Raw genomic sequence first — 21,546 nt, forward strand, 5'->3', positions numbered from 1 at the left:
TGTTTTTAACTGTTCTAGATTATATACCGAGCATCAAAAGAAACATCACTATTATAACACATTTATTTTTGAAAAAAAATTAGGTATATAAATTATGGAAATTGACAAAATGTTTTTGGTTTCTTTTTAATCACTCGATCATTCATCCTTGACCATGACACGCTTGAGTGACTATGACTGAAGCATATGCACTTAATCACCTAATTATTGAGACAGTTGATTGAACACTGGATATGGAGTGATTTCAGCTGCTGAATTGCAAGCTTGAATAAAAGCAATAAAGAAAATCACAGAAAAAAACAATGTGCCACATCTGTCAAGAGAGTAGCGCCTTCGTGCAATCAGCATGTTGGAGGCTGGACTAGGGCAGCGTACTGTGGCTCGCCGTCTTGGGTGCTCACAGCCAGCAATTTCAAACCTGGCGAGACGGTATAACCAGACACACACTGTCAATGACCGGCCATGAACTAGGAGACCATGAGTCACAACACCTGCCCAAGATCGACAGATCATTTTGCAGCATCTTCGTGATGTCAATTGTTAATCAGGACAATAAAAGTCACTACACCTGCTCTAAAACAGCGTTTGTCATTATTCGATCACATCTAGTGAATTTTATCCAAATATAAGTGATACGTTTCTTATGATGCTCAAATATAAGTGATACGTTTCTTTTGATATATATATATAAAAACATCATGCTGTGAAAAATATGTCCATGTATGTAGGTTGATGACATTGTTTTCTAGGGGCACCATTTCTATGTGTGTCGAATCCTATGCCATTTTGTTTATTTTATGGCTATTTTTTCTACTTTCCATTTTTAAACAACGTCAGTCTTCAGTATGGTGTCATTGTGATGTGTTATCAATATTATATATATATATATATATATATATATATATATATATATATATATATATATATATATATATATATATATATAGGTAGTGAACAAAAAATGGAAACACCTGGGTAAATAAGGGACTCCAAGTATATTGAAAGCAAGGGCTTCCACACAGGTGTGGATCATGCATTAATTAAGCAAATAACATCCCAGCATGCTTAGGGTTATGTATAAAAATGCTGGACAGGCCTGGTTGCCTATAATTATGGGTAGCATGGCTGCAAGAGGAGACCTCAGTGACTTTGAAAGAGGGGTGATTGTTGGGGCGCGTTTGGCAGGAGCTTCAGTGACCAAGACAGCTCAACTTGCTGATGTTTCACGAGCAACTGTGTCTAAGGTGATGTCTGCATGCAACTCTGAGGGAAAGACATCATCAGCAAAGGGCAACAGTGGGCGGGAGCGCATACTCCAGGATCGTGATATCCGTGCATTAATTCGAAGTGCAAGGCAGAACAGGTGAGCAACTGCAGATCAATTGACTGCAAATTTCAACCTGGGGCACGGGCAGCCAGTTTCATCAAAAATGGTCCGCCGAGAACAGAGGGGGATACCATAGTGGCCCAACGCCCTATTAAGTGACTTTACATTGGTGTTTCCATTTTTTTGTTCACTACCTGTAATTTTATATAACTATATTGTACAGTAAAACCTTACTTTAAGGCCACATTTCTAAAATCCTATTGACATCAATGTAGTCGCTTTCCATATTAAAGACCCCCTGTATTCAGTATTAAGACCACAATCTGCAGTATCATGCCTCTCCATGAGAACAACATGTTGTAAACTACCAATTGCCTTGGACGCATCATCAGTTGTCTGCACATTTGATTTAGAAAAAAAAACTATTAGAAACAAAAACTGACTGAGCTGTGTTATGTTTGACCTAATTGGAAGGAAAATGAAGTGAGGTGAGAATGAAGCCAGGTGAGACTGGTGAACTGATTACCAATTTAAGAAGAATGGCTCATCTTGTGGTAAATTCAACCTGGGAATTCAAAGTGAACAGATACCTGTGAGCTTTACTGTTAGACACAGTGAGAGTTGTCTGCTTGGGGGACCAAACTTTCGATTTTATATTTAGTAAATTTTGGTGTTATTTTAAAATACATATTTTCTTACCATTGGCTGTCACACAAAGTTATTTTTTAATGCTACCAATAAAGGGCACAAATATGTTTTTTCTATTTTATTCTTTAATCTCTATCCATGTCACTGACCATCTCAGGCTGTAGTTTTTGGATCCATGTAAAAGGGTGAATTAAGAAAAACAGCATCTTTATCATGGTATACAAGTTTTAAGAACGTTACTTGTACTGATAGTATAGTTTAAATTGTATTACAGTAGAACCTGCCTTATCTGATCCTGTAAGATACAATACCCTCCATTAACCGATGGACCTCTGACATGCGTTATTTACACATGCTGCTACCAACTGAAGGGTACAGATGGGACCTGATCAATGCACATTTTATTATGGGTCTCAAACAGTGAGTTCAGCTCATAGCAGGATAGAATCGATTTGGTTGCAAAAACGGTGTGTTTATAAAACAAATACAATGTGAAATAACGACTCCCTCTGAGATATATTTGTACATATCCAATGGACCCTGGAAAAAATCAATTGGATATCACAGGTTCTACTGTATTTTGTTTACAAAGCTATGCATTTTGCCTTCACATAATAACTCAGGCCTGTCTGGACACTGACAGAAGATTATGGTTTATCAGGTTAGTTTTATTGTGTTTTAAGCAACTTCTGTTTCACTTGATTTGAATTTGAACTTGCTGTAGAGTGTTTTTTCAATTAATTTTTTTTAGTGTGCCTACTGAATATAGGACTCCAAGAGCACTCCAACAGTTTTCATTGTCAGACACAAGCAGTAAGAAAACAAGGTAAAACACTAAATACAAAATTAGGTACAAGCTGTTATATTGTATATAAAACTCAAGATAAAAGTTGTTCCTCTTCATTTGAACTATAGACTGATTTGCATTCAAGCACCTCTGGTGTTGATATGCAAAGTGGAGGAAAAGTTCAATGATACAGCAGCGGGAAAGTGTATCCAAGGTAACTGGACAGGTAGCAACAGTGAAGAGGATGTGACTGTACATTTGCTTCATAAGATGATCTACTAAAGCATTAGAAGGGTGTGTTTCAACAGTGGTTAGCATCCTTGGGATGAAATTACACAGGGACTGACATCTTGAGGAATTACTTTGTAGGCTATTTCAATTCAATGTCATGCTTTGTTTTTTTCTAGGAGGATAACCCATTGAGATCTATGTATTATTTCCAAGGGGTCCTGGAAAGCAGCAGCACACAGTTACAGTGTAAAATTACACCTATAAATACTTAACTGTGATTAAAATTGGGATTTAGCAGTTAGTGTACTCCATGTTTAAATCTGTAGAAAACAATAACATAAAATTCTTAAGCAAAGGTGAGTCTGAAAAGCTTTACTTGTGTCACATTTTCAGCTAGATAATGAAAATGTCTGTAAAACTCAATTTTGTTCCAGTATCAAACTGGGGCTGCTGTCAGTTCACATCACAGTCTACAATACCATCTGCCCCATCACCTGTACTGGTTACATGTAAAATATATAATATATGCACAGCCTTCATGTTCAGAAGACACAGCTTGTTCTGCAGTTGGAGATTTAAAACCTGCCTCATGTCATTAGGGAACCGCTCAAGTGAGTTGGAGAGATTTCAATCCCAGTGGAAGATAAAAACGTAGCTTAGTGTTCAATCAGGGGACAGATAGGGTTAGCAAACCTGGGTCTTATGTTTTACGTTATATAAGGAATGGTTTGAGTTATTAAAGTTTTATATTCATAAACTCTTATAAGGGGTTAAAACTGTGAATATGGCCCTTTGTCTCAGGAAGCAGGTTTTCCAGAAACTGTTTCTAGGTCAATCTGCTATGCAAATTATACTATGGTATTAAGCCTCTTATGGATACAGTGTTAACCACACTCTATAGTCTTGTTGCTACCTGCCAAGTTTTTTTGGCTGCATTCTAGATATTACTTATTCTATTGAGCTTTCTGTTTTGACATTGTGCCATTAGTTGTTGCTGCATATCCATTGTGATAGCCATTCTTGACTTCCTTATTGTCAGCTGTGATCCATCCATCTTCTTTTGAAAGCTTCTTCTTGTATGTCTGTAAGGTAATCAAAATACTTGAGCATCTAATATCAAAACTTTGATTTAACAAAGACCTCTGCTATCCTAACAGTACTGGACATCTGCTAATTGCCATCCCTTTACCCTCTCATATTTACTGTACTGTACATATATATGAAAGCAATAACACATGACAGGATTTTCAAATATGGTCCAATATCTACACACCTAGCAGTTAAACATCTGAGGAGTGTGGAAAGTGATTTTAGATAAGTGATTTGTTCAGAGAACTGAGAAATTTGTGTGTAGGAAAAAATCCCTTGTCTGGTATTTGTTTTATGTTTTTGATAATAACCCAAATACTGTATATGTAATAATAATAACAGAAAAATAATAAATACATACAATAATGATATTAAAGCAATTAAAACAACAAAATGAAGGGTATCATGCTACTTATTCATTTTGTGATTTTTCTGTTGACTAAACTACCTTGGTTTACCTAGCACTAATTAAAATAAAACCATTGCCTGTGGTTTTTTCATGGCCCACTAGGGGGCAATATAACAACATAATTGAAACAGACCACAAAATGTTAGCGTGGCAAATTCTATAACTTACTATATACAGTATTCAGAGCTTGGTAGTACCAAAAAACATACCTTTACATAAAAGTTAAGAAACAGGATAACCAAAGTGGCCATGTAAGAAGACTGGAACATCAAGCAGCCCATGGGGAAACCACAAGAGACAACAGCAGCGCTGAGTGTGTGTGTTATAGTGAGCAGGAACTGAATCTAGAAAAGAGACACAGACCAGCACATAAGTGACTTTAATGAAAAAACAATATACAAGGGTTGGACAAAAAAAATGGAAACACCTGCAATATTTAACACACCCTTTTGTGTAAACAGGCTGTCCTTAATAATATGCTGATGGACTGATTGTTTTTGAACATCACAATAGGAATAGAAGCTGCCAGAGATCCTCCCATAGTAGACTGGGGAAGGATCACAGATAGACAACAAGGGGCCAGAGGACCATTCACTAAATGTCTAGATGAAAAGTGGAAATTGTATAAAACACATAGCGGTGACAATTTTGCTGGAAGGGATGACCCAGTGTTTGTACACTTGACACTAGACAGAGCAGCCCCTCATTTACAAAAAGCCCTAATGTACGGGGGACCGACAGATGCATATATGTGGAGATTATGAAATGGGGAGAAAGCATAGAGAGCAAACTAAAGGTGTTTGAAAAGATAAGTGTAAAATAGCTGCAGTGTACAACTGCAACAGGACTGGACACGAAATATGAGACTGCTGGGCAAAAGGGGGTGGAGCTGAGGGGAACGGACCTCGTCAACAGCATTTCCAGAAGGGACTGCCCAAAGAACACCAAATGGGAGGAGATTATGACGAAGTCAGACAAATGTTAAAAGAAATAGCAAAACACCTCTCACAAGGCCCCAACCCATCTGCTCCACCAGAGCAAAGCCCATGGAACACACGCTATGGTTATGCCGCCTCCCTCTCTCGTAATGATGTATGTATAGAGGGAAACCGAATATACATCAGAGCAAACATTAATAATACAGAATGTAAATTATTAGTAGACACAGGAGCCTACAATTGTAAATATTAATGTCCTGACTACCAACACAATGGTCAGCGTTTCAGAAATAGGGAGCTTATGCCTCACTGCGTACAAAACCATTCCCTTTTCAATTACGATAGGCCAGGCTACCAAGATACTCCCCCTGTGGGCACTACATACCAAGGAAGGTAGTATCTTAGGTATGGACATTATGCCCAAATTTGGAATAGTAATAGACACTGCAAATGGCATTATCACATCCGATACAGAAGGTAGTCTAATAGAGAGATCCCCAACAACGATGCATGAGTATCTCAGTTGTAAATAAACCTTATGATAACACTTGCCATGTCGAACCCGGCCCCTTACAGGCCTTATGCATGCAATATGTAAATATATGGGCAACACACAAGAATTATTGGCGGCTGTGCTAAACAAATGACTATAACGATTGACGGACAGCCCCACCCGCCGCAGAAACAGTACAGAGTAAAAGTGGAAGCAGAAAAAGCAGCAGCTGTTATAGTACAACAACTAGCAGTTCAGGGTGTTGTAAGACAATGGCCAGTGCCCAAGCCTGATGGTACATGGAGATTAACTATTGATTACCAAAGGCTAATTTTCTCACTGAAATGACCCTTGACGCTTGTGCCTTTCGACACTAGATGTCAGCAACGGGTTCTGGAGCTTGCAACTAGCCCCAGAATCACAGTGGAAGTTTACATTCTGGAAGGGGTCCAGTATACATAGACTTCCACAGGTCTCCACAATAGTCCCTGTATCTTTCACCAAATGATAGCAGCTGTCATCTCACGGGTCCCTAATAAAGAGTACATATTACAGTATGTTGACGATTTGCTTGTTGCAACACCTGACGTTGTTACTCCTATGGACACCCTGCAACAGATTTTTATTGAAATCCAAGCAGAAGGACTACAATTGAACCCGAAATAAGGCAGTGCTAATGAAGCCCTCTGTAACTTTTGTAGGCAATGAGATAACACAGGGAATTGACCCTGCTCAAAATCAAGCAATATTACAGATGCCAAAGCCCTTGATGATTAAAGGCCTATGCCAAATGCTGGAAGTCGCTAACTTTCTAAGACAGCACGTGCCAGGGTTCACAACATTGACTCAGACTCTCTATGAACAGTTAAAAGGCAACCCAGCCAAAGCCGAAATAATTCAGTCCTTTTCGGACTTGAAAAACGCATTACCCTCAATGCAGTTCTACTACAGATGCATGGCTCAAGACTGAGACCAGTCGTATACTACTCACGAAAACAAAGTCCAGATGAGAGAGGGTATGATGAATGCGTTAAGCAACTGTTCTGTGTGCACTGGGCCATTCTTACAACTGAACCGTTCTTAGGATTTAATACAGTTATCTTACGCACAACACATACACCTATTAAACTCCTACTGGACGGGCAGATCAAAGGTGTATCTGCCAAACAACTGGGCCGCATGATTGCGGACCTCCTGCACTGCAATATGGACGCACTTAAGGATGATAAACTCATGATTGTGGACAAGCTCCTCACTGATGGGGAGCCACATGAATGCACATACCATCCTGACGAGCCAGATATCGTGTCTTACCAACAGAAACTGAGCCAGGTCACTGGTACATTGATGGTTCCAGGTATTGGCTGGATGGGCATTTCAAAACAGGCTTTGCGGCTTACAAGCCAGATACTAATGAATGCCACGCATTCCAGCTCCCTGGGGGATCAATCGGCACAAGTTGCAGAACTCACAGCCCTATCTAGATTGATTAGTTCTCTTATAAATTTACGTGTTACAAGATCGAGGATTTACTATGAACACACATGCACACACTAGGCACAAGGAATGGTTAATCAGTAGTAGTATTTTATTAAGTACACAAATATTAAACAAAAATCACAGAAGTCAATCTCTTACTTTCTATGCACAAAACACAAGTCAAAGCTCTCACACTGTGCTGAACAGCTGGCAGGCCAGTGAAATATGATACGGATTATACCCACTCACACACACACACAGAGCAGCAGCAGCAGCACACAGGCTGTGAGGTCTCCAGTAGCTTGTTAATCCACACACAGCCTAAACTGAAATGGTTCAGACAATCTCAGAATAGATCGCATTAAGCTTAGTAATAGTATATGGTTTAACGATATAGCAATTTTACTTCAAGTTTCACTAAAAGTTATTTCAGATGCAGGTGTGCAGTCTAAACAATTAATCATTAAATTATATGTGAATGTGTTACAATTAATTAATTTAGTTCCATGACAGGAAGATGCAACTGGAATTATACTCAACGGTTCCTTGAAGCTTAGACTCTTGGTCTGCTGGTTTGGAACTCAATCTGTTGAAGTGTCCAGTATAAAAGGCTCTCCTGTCAGCAATGAAGTCTTCAGTTCCGATAGGATGAACAAAGTCTTCAATCCTGATACGATCAACAAAGTCTTCAATCCCCGATAGGACTCACAACAGCGCCCATCCACTCTGTCCTCTTCACTGAATCTTTAGCTACACAAGTAGCAGGGCACAGTCTCTTTTGGATACTGTGGCTTAGGTGTACAGCAGACCCAGACTTGTTTGACTGATAACAGTCTCTATAAGTTTTACGGCAGTCCTCCAGCCAGGCCTCAGTCTCTCTTTGCCTTTGGTCGTCTCCTCGCATGCAGCTTGCCTTCTTTTCTTGGGTCCTGTTTTTAGTCAGAGTCCCGGAGTTGCAGCTTAGTTTAGCAAAGTGACAGTACCTAGTTTAGCAATCCATGTGGAGCGCAAAATGTTTAATTTTGCTTGAATATGTATAGTCTTTTCACTATGCTATGTAGCTATTCGCATGAGGTCATTTGTGTATCTTGCCTCTTAACACTAGAAGGACCAGAGATGTACTCATACCTAGAAGCCTGGCTGTATTCAAAACACTGTAAATAGTATTATGAAAGGAGAAACAGTCAGATGTAATTAGTTTTTTATTTATTGAGTACGTCACAAACATCTGAACAACCGAAGCATATATATATATATATATATATATATATATATATATATATATATATATATATATATATATATATATATATATAATAAACAACACAGGTAATGAGCTATATTTTATGCTCAAATATATGGGAAAACCATATTCTTTTATTCTAATACAATTGCTCAGAGAAAAAAGTTTTAACACGCATATGAAATCCATTTGTCACCCATCACCATGGGGAAAGGCAAAGAACTCACAAATGAAAAGAGACAAATGGTTGTTGACCTTCATAAATCAGGCAATGGGTACAAAACAATAGCTAAAAAACTAAATATACCACTTACCACTATTAGGGCAATAATTAAGAAGTTCAAAACCACTGGAACAGTGGTAAACTTGCCTGGTAGAGGACGCAAGTGTATCTTGCCCCCCTCGGGAGGCAAAGGGGAATCCAAGGGCCACAGTTGGAGAATTACAGAACTTGGTTGCATCTTGGGGTCACCAAGTCTCCAAATCTACAATTAGACACCACCTCCATGCCAATAGGCTATTTGGAAGGGTTGCCAGAAAAAAGCCTTTATTGAGAGCAACCAACAAACGTAAGCACCTGGAGTTTGCTAAACATTGGCATTTCATTGGCATTTCAATTGGAACCAGATGCTGTGGTCAGATGAGACGAAAATAGACCGCTTTGGCCACGCACACCATCAGTGGGTTTGGCGTCGAAAGAAGGATGCGTGTGCAGAAAAGAACCTCATACCTACTGCAAAATATGTTGGTGGATCTTTAATGTTATGGGGCTGTTTTGCTTCCACTGGTCCTGGGGCCCTTGTTAAGGTCAACGACATCATGAACTCTACCCAGTACCAGGACATTTTAGCCAAAACCTCGGTACTGGTCGGTAGCAGGCTGGAACCGGGGTGGTACAAGGTCGGTTCGGTACCAGTTTCATGTATTAAAAACTGGGTCAGTACTGGTTCAGAACCGGTTTAGTACTGGTTCGGAACCTGGTCGGCACCAGGCCGGTTCGGTGGTTTTAGCACTATTCGGAGCCGGATCAGTAACGGTTCAGTGACTGGGGCGGTACCAGGTCAGTTCAGTACTAGTTTGGTGACTTTAGCATCAGTTTGGTACAGGGACAGAACCGGGCCAGTAACTGGACGGTACCAGGTCGGTTCGGTATCGTTGTGGTGACTTTAGCACCGGGTTGGTACAGGTACGGTATGGGGTCGGCAGCTTTAGCACCGGGTCGGTACAGAGATGGTACCGGGTCGGGTTCGTTCAGTACCGGTTTGGTGACTAGCACCGGATCGGTACAGGGATGGTACCAGGATCGGTTCAATACCGGTTCCACAGCTTTCGCACCAGGTCAGTACCTGGTGCGGTAACCTCGGGACAGTACTGGTATGGTAACCTCGGGTCCGGTTCAGTACCGGTATGGTACCAGGTCGGGAGCGGAAGCGGGTCAGTGACCTTGGTAACGGTTCGGTACGGGTCCACCGGTTCGGTACGGGTTCACCGGTTCGCAGTCACCGCAGGTGGCAACGTACAGGGATGCCCACCTGTAAAAGCCACTGGCAAAACCACTCAGTCAGTACCAACATGAGACTGAGGGAAGCCTCTTCTGCTCCGTCCTTTGGGTGAGACATTGCTGTAAGTGACTCTGCAGCTGAATCATAGTTCACACACTCCAGTGTCTGTAAGTAGCCTTGGATAAAGGCGTCTGCTAAATAAACAAATAATAATAATGGCTACATTTTGTACTTAAAAGGGAATAAATACATTACCAGTTGAGCCTGAGTAAGATATTTCTTCCACCAGAGGTATTTGTGCATTGAAGGAATGGTAGATAACCCATAGTAGGAGTACATTAATACATGGATAAAACTGTTCAGGGTAGGACCAAAGAAACCTACAAGAAACAGACAAGCACATGGTTAATTAAAGAGCTCATTGACTTTATATTCTATAGCCTCTATTTCATGGGTGTCAAACTCCAGTCCTCGAGGGCTGCAGGGTCTTCTGGTTTTCATTCCAACTTAAGCTCTCAGTTAACATAAGATCTTTTATAGTTGATGGTTTAAAAAATGTACTTAATTCAAGTATGAAACATTGAACTATGAAACATTTTGAGGCCTGAAGAGAAGTGTTAATGTGTCCAGTTATCAAATAATTAGACCAATTAAGGAATTGAGAGCTCGTACAATAACACACCACATACACCATATAACACAAAAATACACACAGGGGCGGGGGCTCCCCACCACAGGCTCACATAGAACTTGCAGTCTTGTGTTTTTACATAAGAGCAGGCGTAACAGACCTGTGTACATTTACTCAATTGCTGACTATTGTTTTATACTTTTTTTATTATCTGTGACTTGTCATTTTTACTTACTCTGCCCACAGGGTATCCAGTTGAGAACACACCACCAGATGTTGAACATTGATGCATGGTGATACACGTGAAGGAAAGTAATCTGATTGTTCTTCTTCCGTAAAACAAAGAATATGGTGTCCAAGAACTCAATCAGCTTGGAAAAGTAGTACCACCACAGCACCTTAGCAACCTGTTATGGTAAGTTGATAGAAGATGAGAACAATGTATTGTTTTAGTAAACCAAAGCCGTGAAAAATCCATGTTCATCTCAGCACAGATCACTAATAGATATGATATTATTATGGTGAATATCTCCGAACAGAAAGTAAAAATGAAGTACCTGAATTTACTCTCACACACGTTGTATAAACAGAGGATATGCCATGGCCCAGCTGAAAATATCATATTTATTTTACTCATTCGCCTGACCTCTTCGATCTCACGAGTGGCTCTGCTTTGCTCTGCCACTCGTGAAGAGGCCAATGGCATATCCTCTATTTATACAACAAGTGCAAGAATACATTTTCATACATAAACCGTGTTATTTGTCCTATTCTTCCTTGTTCTGACATAGGTTTATCCTACCCTGACACCATCATAGCATGTTTTGCATATATACATGTAAGCAATACGACCTGACACAGAGGGCATTACCAGGCATAATGCCTGATGTGGAGAGTCTTATTGATTTTATACTTCAGTGTTACAGCACAACTAATAATCATTTTAATTTATTTTGTTTTTTGATTTTTTTTATATCCTTCCACATAAGAACTCTAAAATTAACATTCTACAAAATATAGTCCTCCATTGTAACAATGTTGCCCATAAGCTTCTCTATAAAATGAGAGTACACAACAGCGTTTTTAAAACTAATTTTGTATTTTTTCCTTATGGCCTGCAAGTATACCAGATATTTTTTATCGCTCACATTGGTTGTACAGTATCTAGTCCGGTTTGTGGATAAAGATTGGCAGATTCTTCGGACATTTCATTATATATTTCTCCAGTGACTTGATGGGGCAGTTTGGATCATCATTTAATGATCATATTTTGATATGCTGTAAATAAAACATTACCCTTTTATTGCTGAATCGGTGCCTTCCATGTTCGACAGACGGTTTACAGTAAGCGATGCTATTTTAACTAAACAATGCAGCACACGTTCATTGTTTCATTTGAAGAATGTTATTTTAATATAATCATTTATACATTTTTTTAACTATTGAAACTCAAGTTAATTCAGCGTGCACAGTAAATCCAAGATCGTTTAAAAAACATTTAAAAAACGTTTTGTTTTAGATATCTTTAAAGAGTAAGTTGTGGGGTTCTGAAAAATATAAGGTTATACGTCCCCACGTGTTGTTACAACTGTTTAAATAACGTACCTGTAATTTCTCTTTTCATTGTTATCCTGACAACTTCTTACAATTTCAACTTTAAAGTTGGTTCCAAAGCTCTTTGGCCGCTCTAGTCCACTAAATCACTGCAGGAACAGCGATTAAAAAAACAACAACATAACAAGTGCTCTGTTTTTTCTGGGCAATATACCTTACACTATCAGTGCACTAGAGTGGACTGTAATACTCGGGTAAAAGACAGACGTTCTGAAACCTAGCTGGTTGAAACTCTTTTTGTATATAGTAATATCAAAGTAATAACAATGATGCTGATAGTTATGCTTCACAGTTCTTTTCCTGCTCTGTACTTGCAAACTACATCTTAGGTTATTGAAGTCAAAGAAGTGGTATTGCATTGACTGCTTGGTTTGCCTTGAATAGGATTCCGTTGTCCAAAATACTGTAACAATAAAAGCAGAATGCAGCATTTTCAGTGGGATACACAACCTCTCGACAGATGGTGTCCTTCAAAGCAGTAACAAAGGTAGTGTTCACCACACTGTAAAAATGCCAACTGACTTTGTAATCACCGTCTGTGCATATACATTATAATGCATATCACAGATAGTGTAACAATATGTTGCATTAATTTGGTATCTTACCCTTGTGTCTGCTTCCCCAGCACTGTGGAGATTCTGACACTGCAAATTGTAACCACCCTCCCATGTTGATGCAATCAGCTGAAACAGAATAATAGTATGTATTACAAGAGGCATACACTACCCACTATAACATAACCACTGCAGGTATTCTCTTCATGCACAATACACAAAATATTTCCAGACAAACTTTTGACATATTTGAACACAATCTATTTTTTACGTATTTGTAATAAGGAGTTACCAGTTCTTTTCGTAGAGTTGGGAGCACTGACACAGCAGCTTTTATATTCCCTTACGAGCAAATCGCAGACAGACTGACCCATCCATTGTAAATGGATTACATGGGAAGTGTACCCACAATGTTTAGCATTCACTTCCTCTTCTTTTCAGTTAGCTAACCTGCATGATACTTGTCCCATTCTGAATAGTGTGCAATCCAGTAAAACTCAATGCTCCAGGCTCACCAATGTACCAAAGTTGTTATCAACTGAAATGCAGTTTTGTCAGATCAGAGGTCAACTGTATAATATGTTCCAATTATGGATGTATGACACTCATCTATTTAATTGCTTTATCAAATACAGTATTGTTTCATTCTGAGGTCACTTTGCTAAATTTGTCCTGGTCGTAAGGACACTGTAGACACTCTATAAATCCATATTAATCTGCCCTCATACAATGTCCAATCAAGGTTGCTTCCACAGTAATCTAACCCACTCAACATTTACCAAAGTAATAAGACATGAGAATGCTGTTAATCGATACTGTTCGTACTGGGCCAATATGTCTGTACAGCACAAAACACCAGCATTAGCAGTAACATGCCAAACTGAATGAGTAACATTCCTATAGAGAACAGCTTTGAACATCATTAGTTCAGGTTCTTACCCTTGCTCTAGTATTTGGACAAAAATTAGAGACATCTACAATATGTAGCTTCAACGTTTGCCTAAATGGACTGTCCCTTACATGAGATGTCTGATCAATGTGTTATGCAAATTGAATCCCTAAACTGTAATATATACCAAAATGAAGAAAAAATAAAAATACACTTTTATATTTCTATAAACTGCAGAATTCAGTACTAAAGAGTTTTACAAAAGTAATGTATTCTGTTGCTGTGTATTAAAATAAAAAATACACACCAAAACTGTAAACAGTTGTATAAGGCTTGATCTGAAGAAACTGATAATCTTTGTTTTCTTATTTGGAGTCTTGCATCATACAAGTAATGTGGAGATGAGATTTAAACCCATGACTCTGGTCTGGAGACAAACACTGTAACACTGTAACACTGTTCAACTAGCGCAGCTGCGATTAATCAAACACAGATTAAATGCACTGTGATTAAATGACAACACTACATGACTATTTGGCAGTTTACAATGTGACTGGTGGCCTTTCGATGCTGTGCAACCAGACACAAACTGGCTTAAAGTGTCCACAATTATATTAATTGCACTGTTAGGCACTCATTTGGCAACTCAAATCCTTATGTTTTCATTCATACAGAAAAAAAAAAAACAATCTGTTAGAGAAGAAACTCCTTTATAAACATTATATAAAAATGAACCACAACAAACCTCAGATGATGGTAGAATAGAGGTTAAATCAAGGGAAAAAACATAGGCCACGCACAGGTTAATATGGAGGCTGTGCTGTTGGCTTACAAAAGCAAAATCCAAAATGATGATTTTACATAGCATTAACTTTGATGACATAGGCAGTAATTTTAAGACACTGGAGTTAAATGGGGAAAGTGCACATGGTAGTTTAAACTTGAGTATGAAATGGATAAAAAAAAAAAAAAATTAAAATACATTACAAAAACACTTACGGTTGAACCACAAATTTAGGAATACATCAGGAGGATGTTCACAAGACTGAAATGTCTAACTCTGAAACTTGTACTTTTAATGATTTAATGTATGTGTACTGTATTAATAAATGCTCTTTGCCTTTAAAATGTGGAATATCAATACAAAAAACAACATTTAAAATATGCCAGGAGAGCATCGGATCTTCATGGTAGCTACAAACTCTGTTTCCAATTTCAAGTAGTGTATTTGGTTGACATGTCAGTGTGGTGTTTGTAACTTTGAGGCTCCACTATTTATCTTTACCATCATCCAATAAATCCCATAATATAAAATAATACAACACCTGCAATGCCTGGGGATGCCAAGCCTGCAATGCCTGAAACTAAACAGCTTTAGCGCATTTTCTTTTACCACAGCCTACTGTACACAAAACAGATTATGGTGCCGCATTAATGTGTTATGATACTGTACAGTACCTTACATATACTGCACACACTTTAGATATACATAGGAAACTGTGCAGCGTACGGGTGGCTACAAGTAACACATAGCCTACCTACTACTTTTGTTTTCTTTTGGCATGAGTCAAACTTTCTTTTCTTTGCAAAAAGCAATTAAAGAATTCAGAATATTGTAATCCATATCTTGCATTTCAAACCACTGGAGTTCCTCAGTATTTCTGAAAGCGTCTTGCCCTTTTCCAACCGATCAATCTCAGTTTGTTTAACCTCAGTAGATTATGTTTATATTTCCTCTTTTAATCATGTTCTTAATTTTAGTGATTTAGTAGCTACTTGTATCTCTTTGGATAATGCAATTCCTAGCGTCACACTAAATTGGTTATGATCGGGGACATATCAGGCATATCAGAATGTATGGCATAATGGTGTCTGTATAGCAAGGGACTCCTGTACTAAAAGGTGCAGGATGTGAGTGAGAGGTTATGAAAACCTTCATTCACTCCCCAGTAACTCGCAGTATTAAAAGAATATGTACTTGTCACCGCAGATCAGCTGAAAAAATATGGCAGGAGATAGCTGATCAGGTTAATGTGGTTGGTACTGTAAAAGGGAGATCATATACTGCTAGAAGCAATGGCAAGATGAATGACAGATTGTAAACAAAAGTGCAGGGTCTTCTCACTCTTCTGGATCATGTTCCAAGATATCTCCCTCCTCTTGATTTACAGTCCACACAAGCACACTGAAGCCTTAAAAATGCAATTTAATGTAAGCGTTACAAATAACAAAAAACTTAAATTACGTGATTACTGGATAATTAAACATAGACGTATTTTTATTATTACTATTGGCTTAAATACATGTTCCTAAACCCAGAAATGATGTGAGGAAATGATACAGTTAAGACGCATCTCATTCTCCGCCTGGTCTGAGGCACGTTAATTATGATGCCGGTGAGGGTCAGTTAACGGCACAATACAGATTTAGGAATCAGATGAATAATATGCTAATGAGAAAATTGCTCTAAGGGCACGTTATGATAATGAGTGATGTTTTCTTACAATAAATGGTGTTTATGCATCACCCGATTAAATACGGTCATGTTAAGCAATATTACTGGCACGATAAAGGAGACGGTAATTTTTATACATATGGGCCTTAGGGGTGGGTTTACTAAACGCTTAGTGTTGTGCTTGTCACAATAGTTGCAAACGAGTCTGAATTCTTGGGTGAAATGTACTAAACAGGAGCAATGCTATTTGTAACTTTTTAGGGAATGCTTTGCAGCAGCAGTTTTTCTTTGCAGTTCAACCTCAGATGAATGTAATTATGGCATTCCTGCATAAATTTAAAAAAACGGGGTGGAGAAAGTGCAAATGAGGGTTCTCAAATATTATAATGAGATGTACGAAAGCTGCAGACAATTACGACACTTACAATTGCCTCCATTTTTTAAGAACTTTTGAAAGCATGTTTTAAACAGTCACAATTGTTGCTGGCATTTCCCAGTCTGCCTTTTCTCGTGCAGTGCCAGTTTTGCTCAATGCATTTTTGAGGCGAACAGCGAAACACCTATTTCTCCTAAAACCAGGGAGCAATAGACTGCACACATGTGCCGCTAACCCCTCCAGCCCATTCTGAGCATCCGTATAGGAATAGGAAACACACCTATTCTATTAATGTGCAGGTGGTTTGTAATTGTGCACAATTTAGCACTACACCCCTGACTAACTTAAATTAAAAAAAAAATACTGTATACATTTGGCTATTCATGATAACACGAATTAGTGGTTTAATGCAAAATTTGTTGCTAGTCCCTTGAAATTCGTATTAACAAGAATTGACTGTCCTTCTGTAAGTATCATAAGTTGTCAATGCGACACCATGATCTATTTTGTAATAATTGTCTAGGCTGTCAAGTCAATAATAACAAAAAAAAAAAAAAAACACTAAAATCATTTAGTGTCAATTTAAAATAATATTTTATTTGTATTACACCAATGTGTGCAATGCAGCAGTGTGATTTATTTTGTCTTACCATACCGGCAGCCTACAGGCTAAAGTAAAAACAAAGTGCTACTACTGTACTGTGAATGTGTACTGTACATATGTTTTGTTCATAATGTAATGTGTAGCCTACCCAGAATACATTAGTGTTATTACAGCGCAATAATTTATACATTTATATTGGCCTACATACAATTTATATAGACACATTTTCACTTACATTACGATGTATATATATATATATATATATATATATATATATATATTACGGTGCGGCCCACCAAGTGAACAGTCTTAACTTAAATGGCCCTTGCTGCCAGATTTTTCTGTTCAAACAAAATTTCATAACCAAGTAATTCAGCAAGATTTATTTATTTTGTGTGAGTGAATCAGTGAATCAAACAAACAAATCTGTTGAATTGATTCACTAAACTGAATGAATCAAACGAATCGAGTCAGTGAAAAAACACGTACTGTACATCACTAGTTTTCAGGCCAGAGAAATAGATTTAAATAGCACACCTATCAGTTGTTAAAGCCTGGTGTCCAAACTAACCAATTATCACTCACTTTAATGTGCACAATACAATTATCACCCTTTAGTAAATACAGTGTGAATGAAGCTCAATCATTATTCAGAACAGGATGCCTTATTTAAATACATTATTCTTGGTGATACATCTCCAACAGAGTGCCCTGGACTGCAAGGCCTGACAATTCATTCCCAGGAGTAGGTGGAAGTAAGCAATCTAGAAAGGGGGCTCAGCTGCAGTACATTAAGTCATAGACATATATAGAACTAGACCCACCAATGGCTGACTTCTCAGTGCAGTCGGAAGGGGATTTCGGTCCGCCATGCTAGATGCTTATAGGTCTGCGCTGTCACCAATGTAAACAGGCAGATACGCAAAGCGTTTTTTGGTGTTTAATTTATTTAGCTTCAATAAAATTGTATTGTTAAACTTGGATATTAAACTATTAAATTATTCTCCAACTCTCGCTATGTCTAGTTAATTTATCTATTTAGCTGTAAAAACAAAAATCAAGATATACACATAGCCCCCCTAGGCTATAAATTAAGGCTTTTATTAAGAATGCTTTACAATGTTACAATAGTACATAATAAATTACCGTAATAAATGTGCTGCAATTAACAACATATTTTTAATACTGTTTCAGAGCTGTTATTTGTCTATAAATCATTTTTATCACTCAGGAAATCTGACAACCCTAAAATGACCCAAATGTATTATATGATGTATTATTTGTACTACATGTTATGGATTTTATAATATATATACAGTATATATATATATATATATATATATATATACTCAAAGTCAGCCGTTGGCAGGTCTTCTTCTATATATGTCTATGCATTAAGTCATTGTCCCAGAGGAAAAGTGATGTGGCAACTGCGGATTGGAGGAGAAACCAAGGGGGCGTGACTGAATGTACATATAGGGGATGTGGCTAGGTCATCTGTTCCTTTGTTTATGGTTAAGAGAAATGCTGAAGGATGAAAGTGTTTAGTGTTTGTTTGTTTTGTTGTGTCTAAGCAATTCACTGTTTGTTATTATTAGAAGGCTGAACACGATCCGGAGCTGTCTCCAGAGGCCAGCACTTATCCCAACATCACTGTACTTCGTTACACCACGAGCACTTTAGCACGCACTGTGGACTTGTGTATGTGTTTTGTGTTTTGTGTGAGTGTTTAAGAATGGGACTGTTTATCATTTCAGGACCAACCCACAGATTACAATAAAGCAATACACGGCGCTGTATTGCTTATCACCGTTATTATTTACTGTGTTTTTGTGTCATCAGAAAATTGGATTTAAAATAAAAATAACACCTGGATTATCATTGTCTGTCTGTTCATTAATCACTGCTGCACCTGCACACAGTTAACCACTTTGCCACAGCACCATAATATGGCCACTATTTCGCACAATAATGAATACAATTGCAATAGTAAATACAGAAATCATTAACGTGTACAGTAACTGCAATTATCGTGCACCATAAAGTGTAGCGCCCTTTCGTAAATATAACATTTCCCACACAGAGGACAGGTTTAGACGGCATATGCTATTGATTGTACTCACATAGCACTGTACCCCGGTCCATGGAGCCTGCCCTGCAGGGTGGCAATGCCGACAAAGAGAGAATTGAGACTCAATATTCAATATTCAATATTAATCAATATTTCTTGAACAAGCATAACAAAAAGAAAAATATGCCATTGCACAACATGACTTTTATTGTAGATGCATTAAAGGAGAAAGGAAAAAGCCTTTTGTTTTTTACATCAGACAAAGAATACATGTTCAAATTAAAAAGCATACAGTTTCACTTTAAGTTGCCTGCCTGTCCTCTGCTGAGTGCTGTGTCTGTTGATCGCTCATTTTCGGTCAATGTTAGCCATCTCCACCTTCACATAAGCTACTGACCAAAAGATACGCCTGGACTGCTGGGGCTTTTGATATCACGGTGGTCACGGGTAAGTCCCTGACCTTATCGTGCACATTAAATTATCGCTCACAATACATGTAGCACGCACGGTATGGTATGTAAATTAGCCAAATACTATGCATGTATTTTAATCTGTTTTCTGATAGTAAATGGGGCAGTGCATTTCAATTTATCGCGCACATTAGGCTCACTACTTTACAATCGTGCTAACTGCCCTTTCGTAAATCAGGCTATAAATGTATGCATGTGCGTTCGTTTGTTTGTTTTTTTGTCAGACAAACATATCCGGTTTAGCGAGGGGCTACTCCTGCATGATTATAAAAAGCTTTTTGATAGAAACACATTTTCTATTTGAGGGTGAAGTGGAGGCCCCCACTATAGATTCGGATGGGATTAAACTCTTTCATTTATATATACAGTTGTAGTCAAAAGTTTACCTGCCCCAATGGAAATGTATACATTTCTAGAAATTTCTCAAACAATGAATTTCAGGAAAAATCTCTTGCAGCAAAAGTTTTGCTTTTGTGGATGAGGAAAAAAAAGTTACAACAAATAGATGTCTACAATTATTTATTTCAGCAATTTTTTTGCAAAACTCAATCAATGCTAATTCAAAAGTATTCATAACCTTTTATGCTATGATAGTATTGTCTACACGGTGCTAGAAATTTCAATATGATAATGCAGAACCTAATTCTAGAAGTCTAGAAAATGCTGGATTGTAGGTGAACGTTCTTAGACAGTATAAAAGGGTTAGGCATAGGGTGATTGTTGTCATTACCAATAAGTCAATATGGGAAGAAGTAAAGAGCTATCTGAACACCTTAGGCTGAAAATTATTTATTGTCATAAAGCTGGAGAAGGAAACAAGAAGATTTCCAAGCATCTGAATATCCCAATTTCAACTATTGTTTCTATTATCAAGAAGTACAAGACTCATGGTACTGTTACAATGCTCCCTCGGTCTGGAAGAAAGAAGGTTCTTTCACCAAGAACAAGTAGAAGAATGTGGTGAATCGGTGCAAGGAAAAATGTGTTGTGATAATTATTTCTAATATTTATCAGCTATGTAATTTATGGCGAACACTGACATGGATTTTTGCCTTCAAATTCATGTGCAGCAATGGTCATTTCGAATATTTCAGATAGCTTCTCTGCCACACTAAAGAAAATAATTATTACTTCGTAATAATGATAATTACTCCATACCGCTGTTTTCACGTTGCACTGCTAAAGTCTTCTCTCGTTGATCAATAAATGAGCACTGACACAAAGCGAAATGGGTGGAGATTTGTGACTCATGCCAAAATGAAATCTGATCAGAATGAAAGCTCGGCCAATCAACATGCAGTGATTATACTGACATTAATGGTGGCCAATAGCAGCTAACAGAAACAGGAATAGTATGAGGAAACAGAATGCAAGCAACAATGAAAGCGCATTTGAGAAACGTTGCGCTTGGACTGTGTGAGTGGATGGAATGCGTCTGTCTTCATTAACATATTTTCTCTTAGTATATACGGCAAAATTTTCATTTTGTTAAGTGTTGCAACAAAAATGCAAACTGCAGTATGTTTGTGCTGCAACTGGCCCATCTTAGTACACCTACCCCTTAATGTCTTACAACCTACCAAGCTGTATTTTTGACATAACTGCAGCATTTACTGCCCCTAAACTGACAACGAGCATATACTGTATTATGTTTATATTTGACATTTGGCTGAGTCCTGCTTTAAAATGTCTATGTACTGGTAGTCCTTGAAATATATAGTTCAGATCTTTAAAGT

The 21,546-nt window shown here is 38.0% G+C and overlaps 1 protein-coding gene across 1 annotated transcript in view; it reads right to left on the minus strand.

Moving 5' to 3' along the window:
• Nucleotides 1–2,622: 2,622 nt before the first annotated feature.
• LOC117400378 (elongation of very long chain fatty acids protein 2) overlaps nucleotides 2,623–21,546 on the minus strand; it is a 48,852-nt gene continuing 29,928 nt past the window's right edge. Inside the window, exons 4-8 of the mRNA XM_034000249.3 lie at nucleotides 12,997–13,074; nucleotides 11,013–11,184; nucleotides 10,402–10,526; nucleotides 4,701–4,835; nucleotides 2,623–4,075 (exon numbers count right to left, since the gene is read on the minus strand). Coding sequence (XP_033856140.1) covers nucleotides 3,947–4,075; nucleotides 4,701–4,835; nucleotides 10,402–10,526; nucleotides 11,013–11,184; nucleotides 12,997–13,074 — 639 coding nt within the window. The 3' untranslated portion in view covers nucleotides 2,623–3,946. The remainder of the gene's footprint in view (nucleotides 4,076–4,700; nucleotides 4,836–10,401; nucleotides 10,527–11,012; nucleotides 11,185–12,996; nucleotides 13,075–21,546) is intronic.

Source organism: Acipenser ruthenus, chromosome 4, assembly GCF_902713425.1.
Source record: "Acipenser ruthenus chromosome 4, fAciRut3.2 maternal haplotype, whole genome shotgun sequence".
Lineage (NCBI taxonomy): Eukaryota > Metazoa > Chordata > Actinopteri > Acipenseriformes > Acipenseridae > Acipenser > Acipenser ruthenus.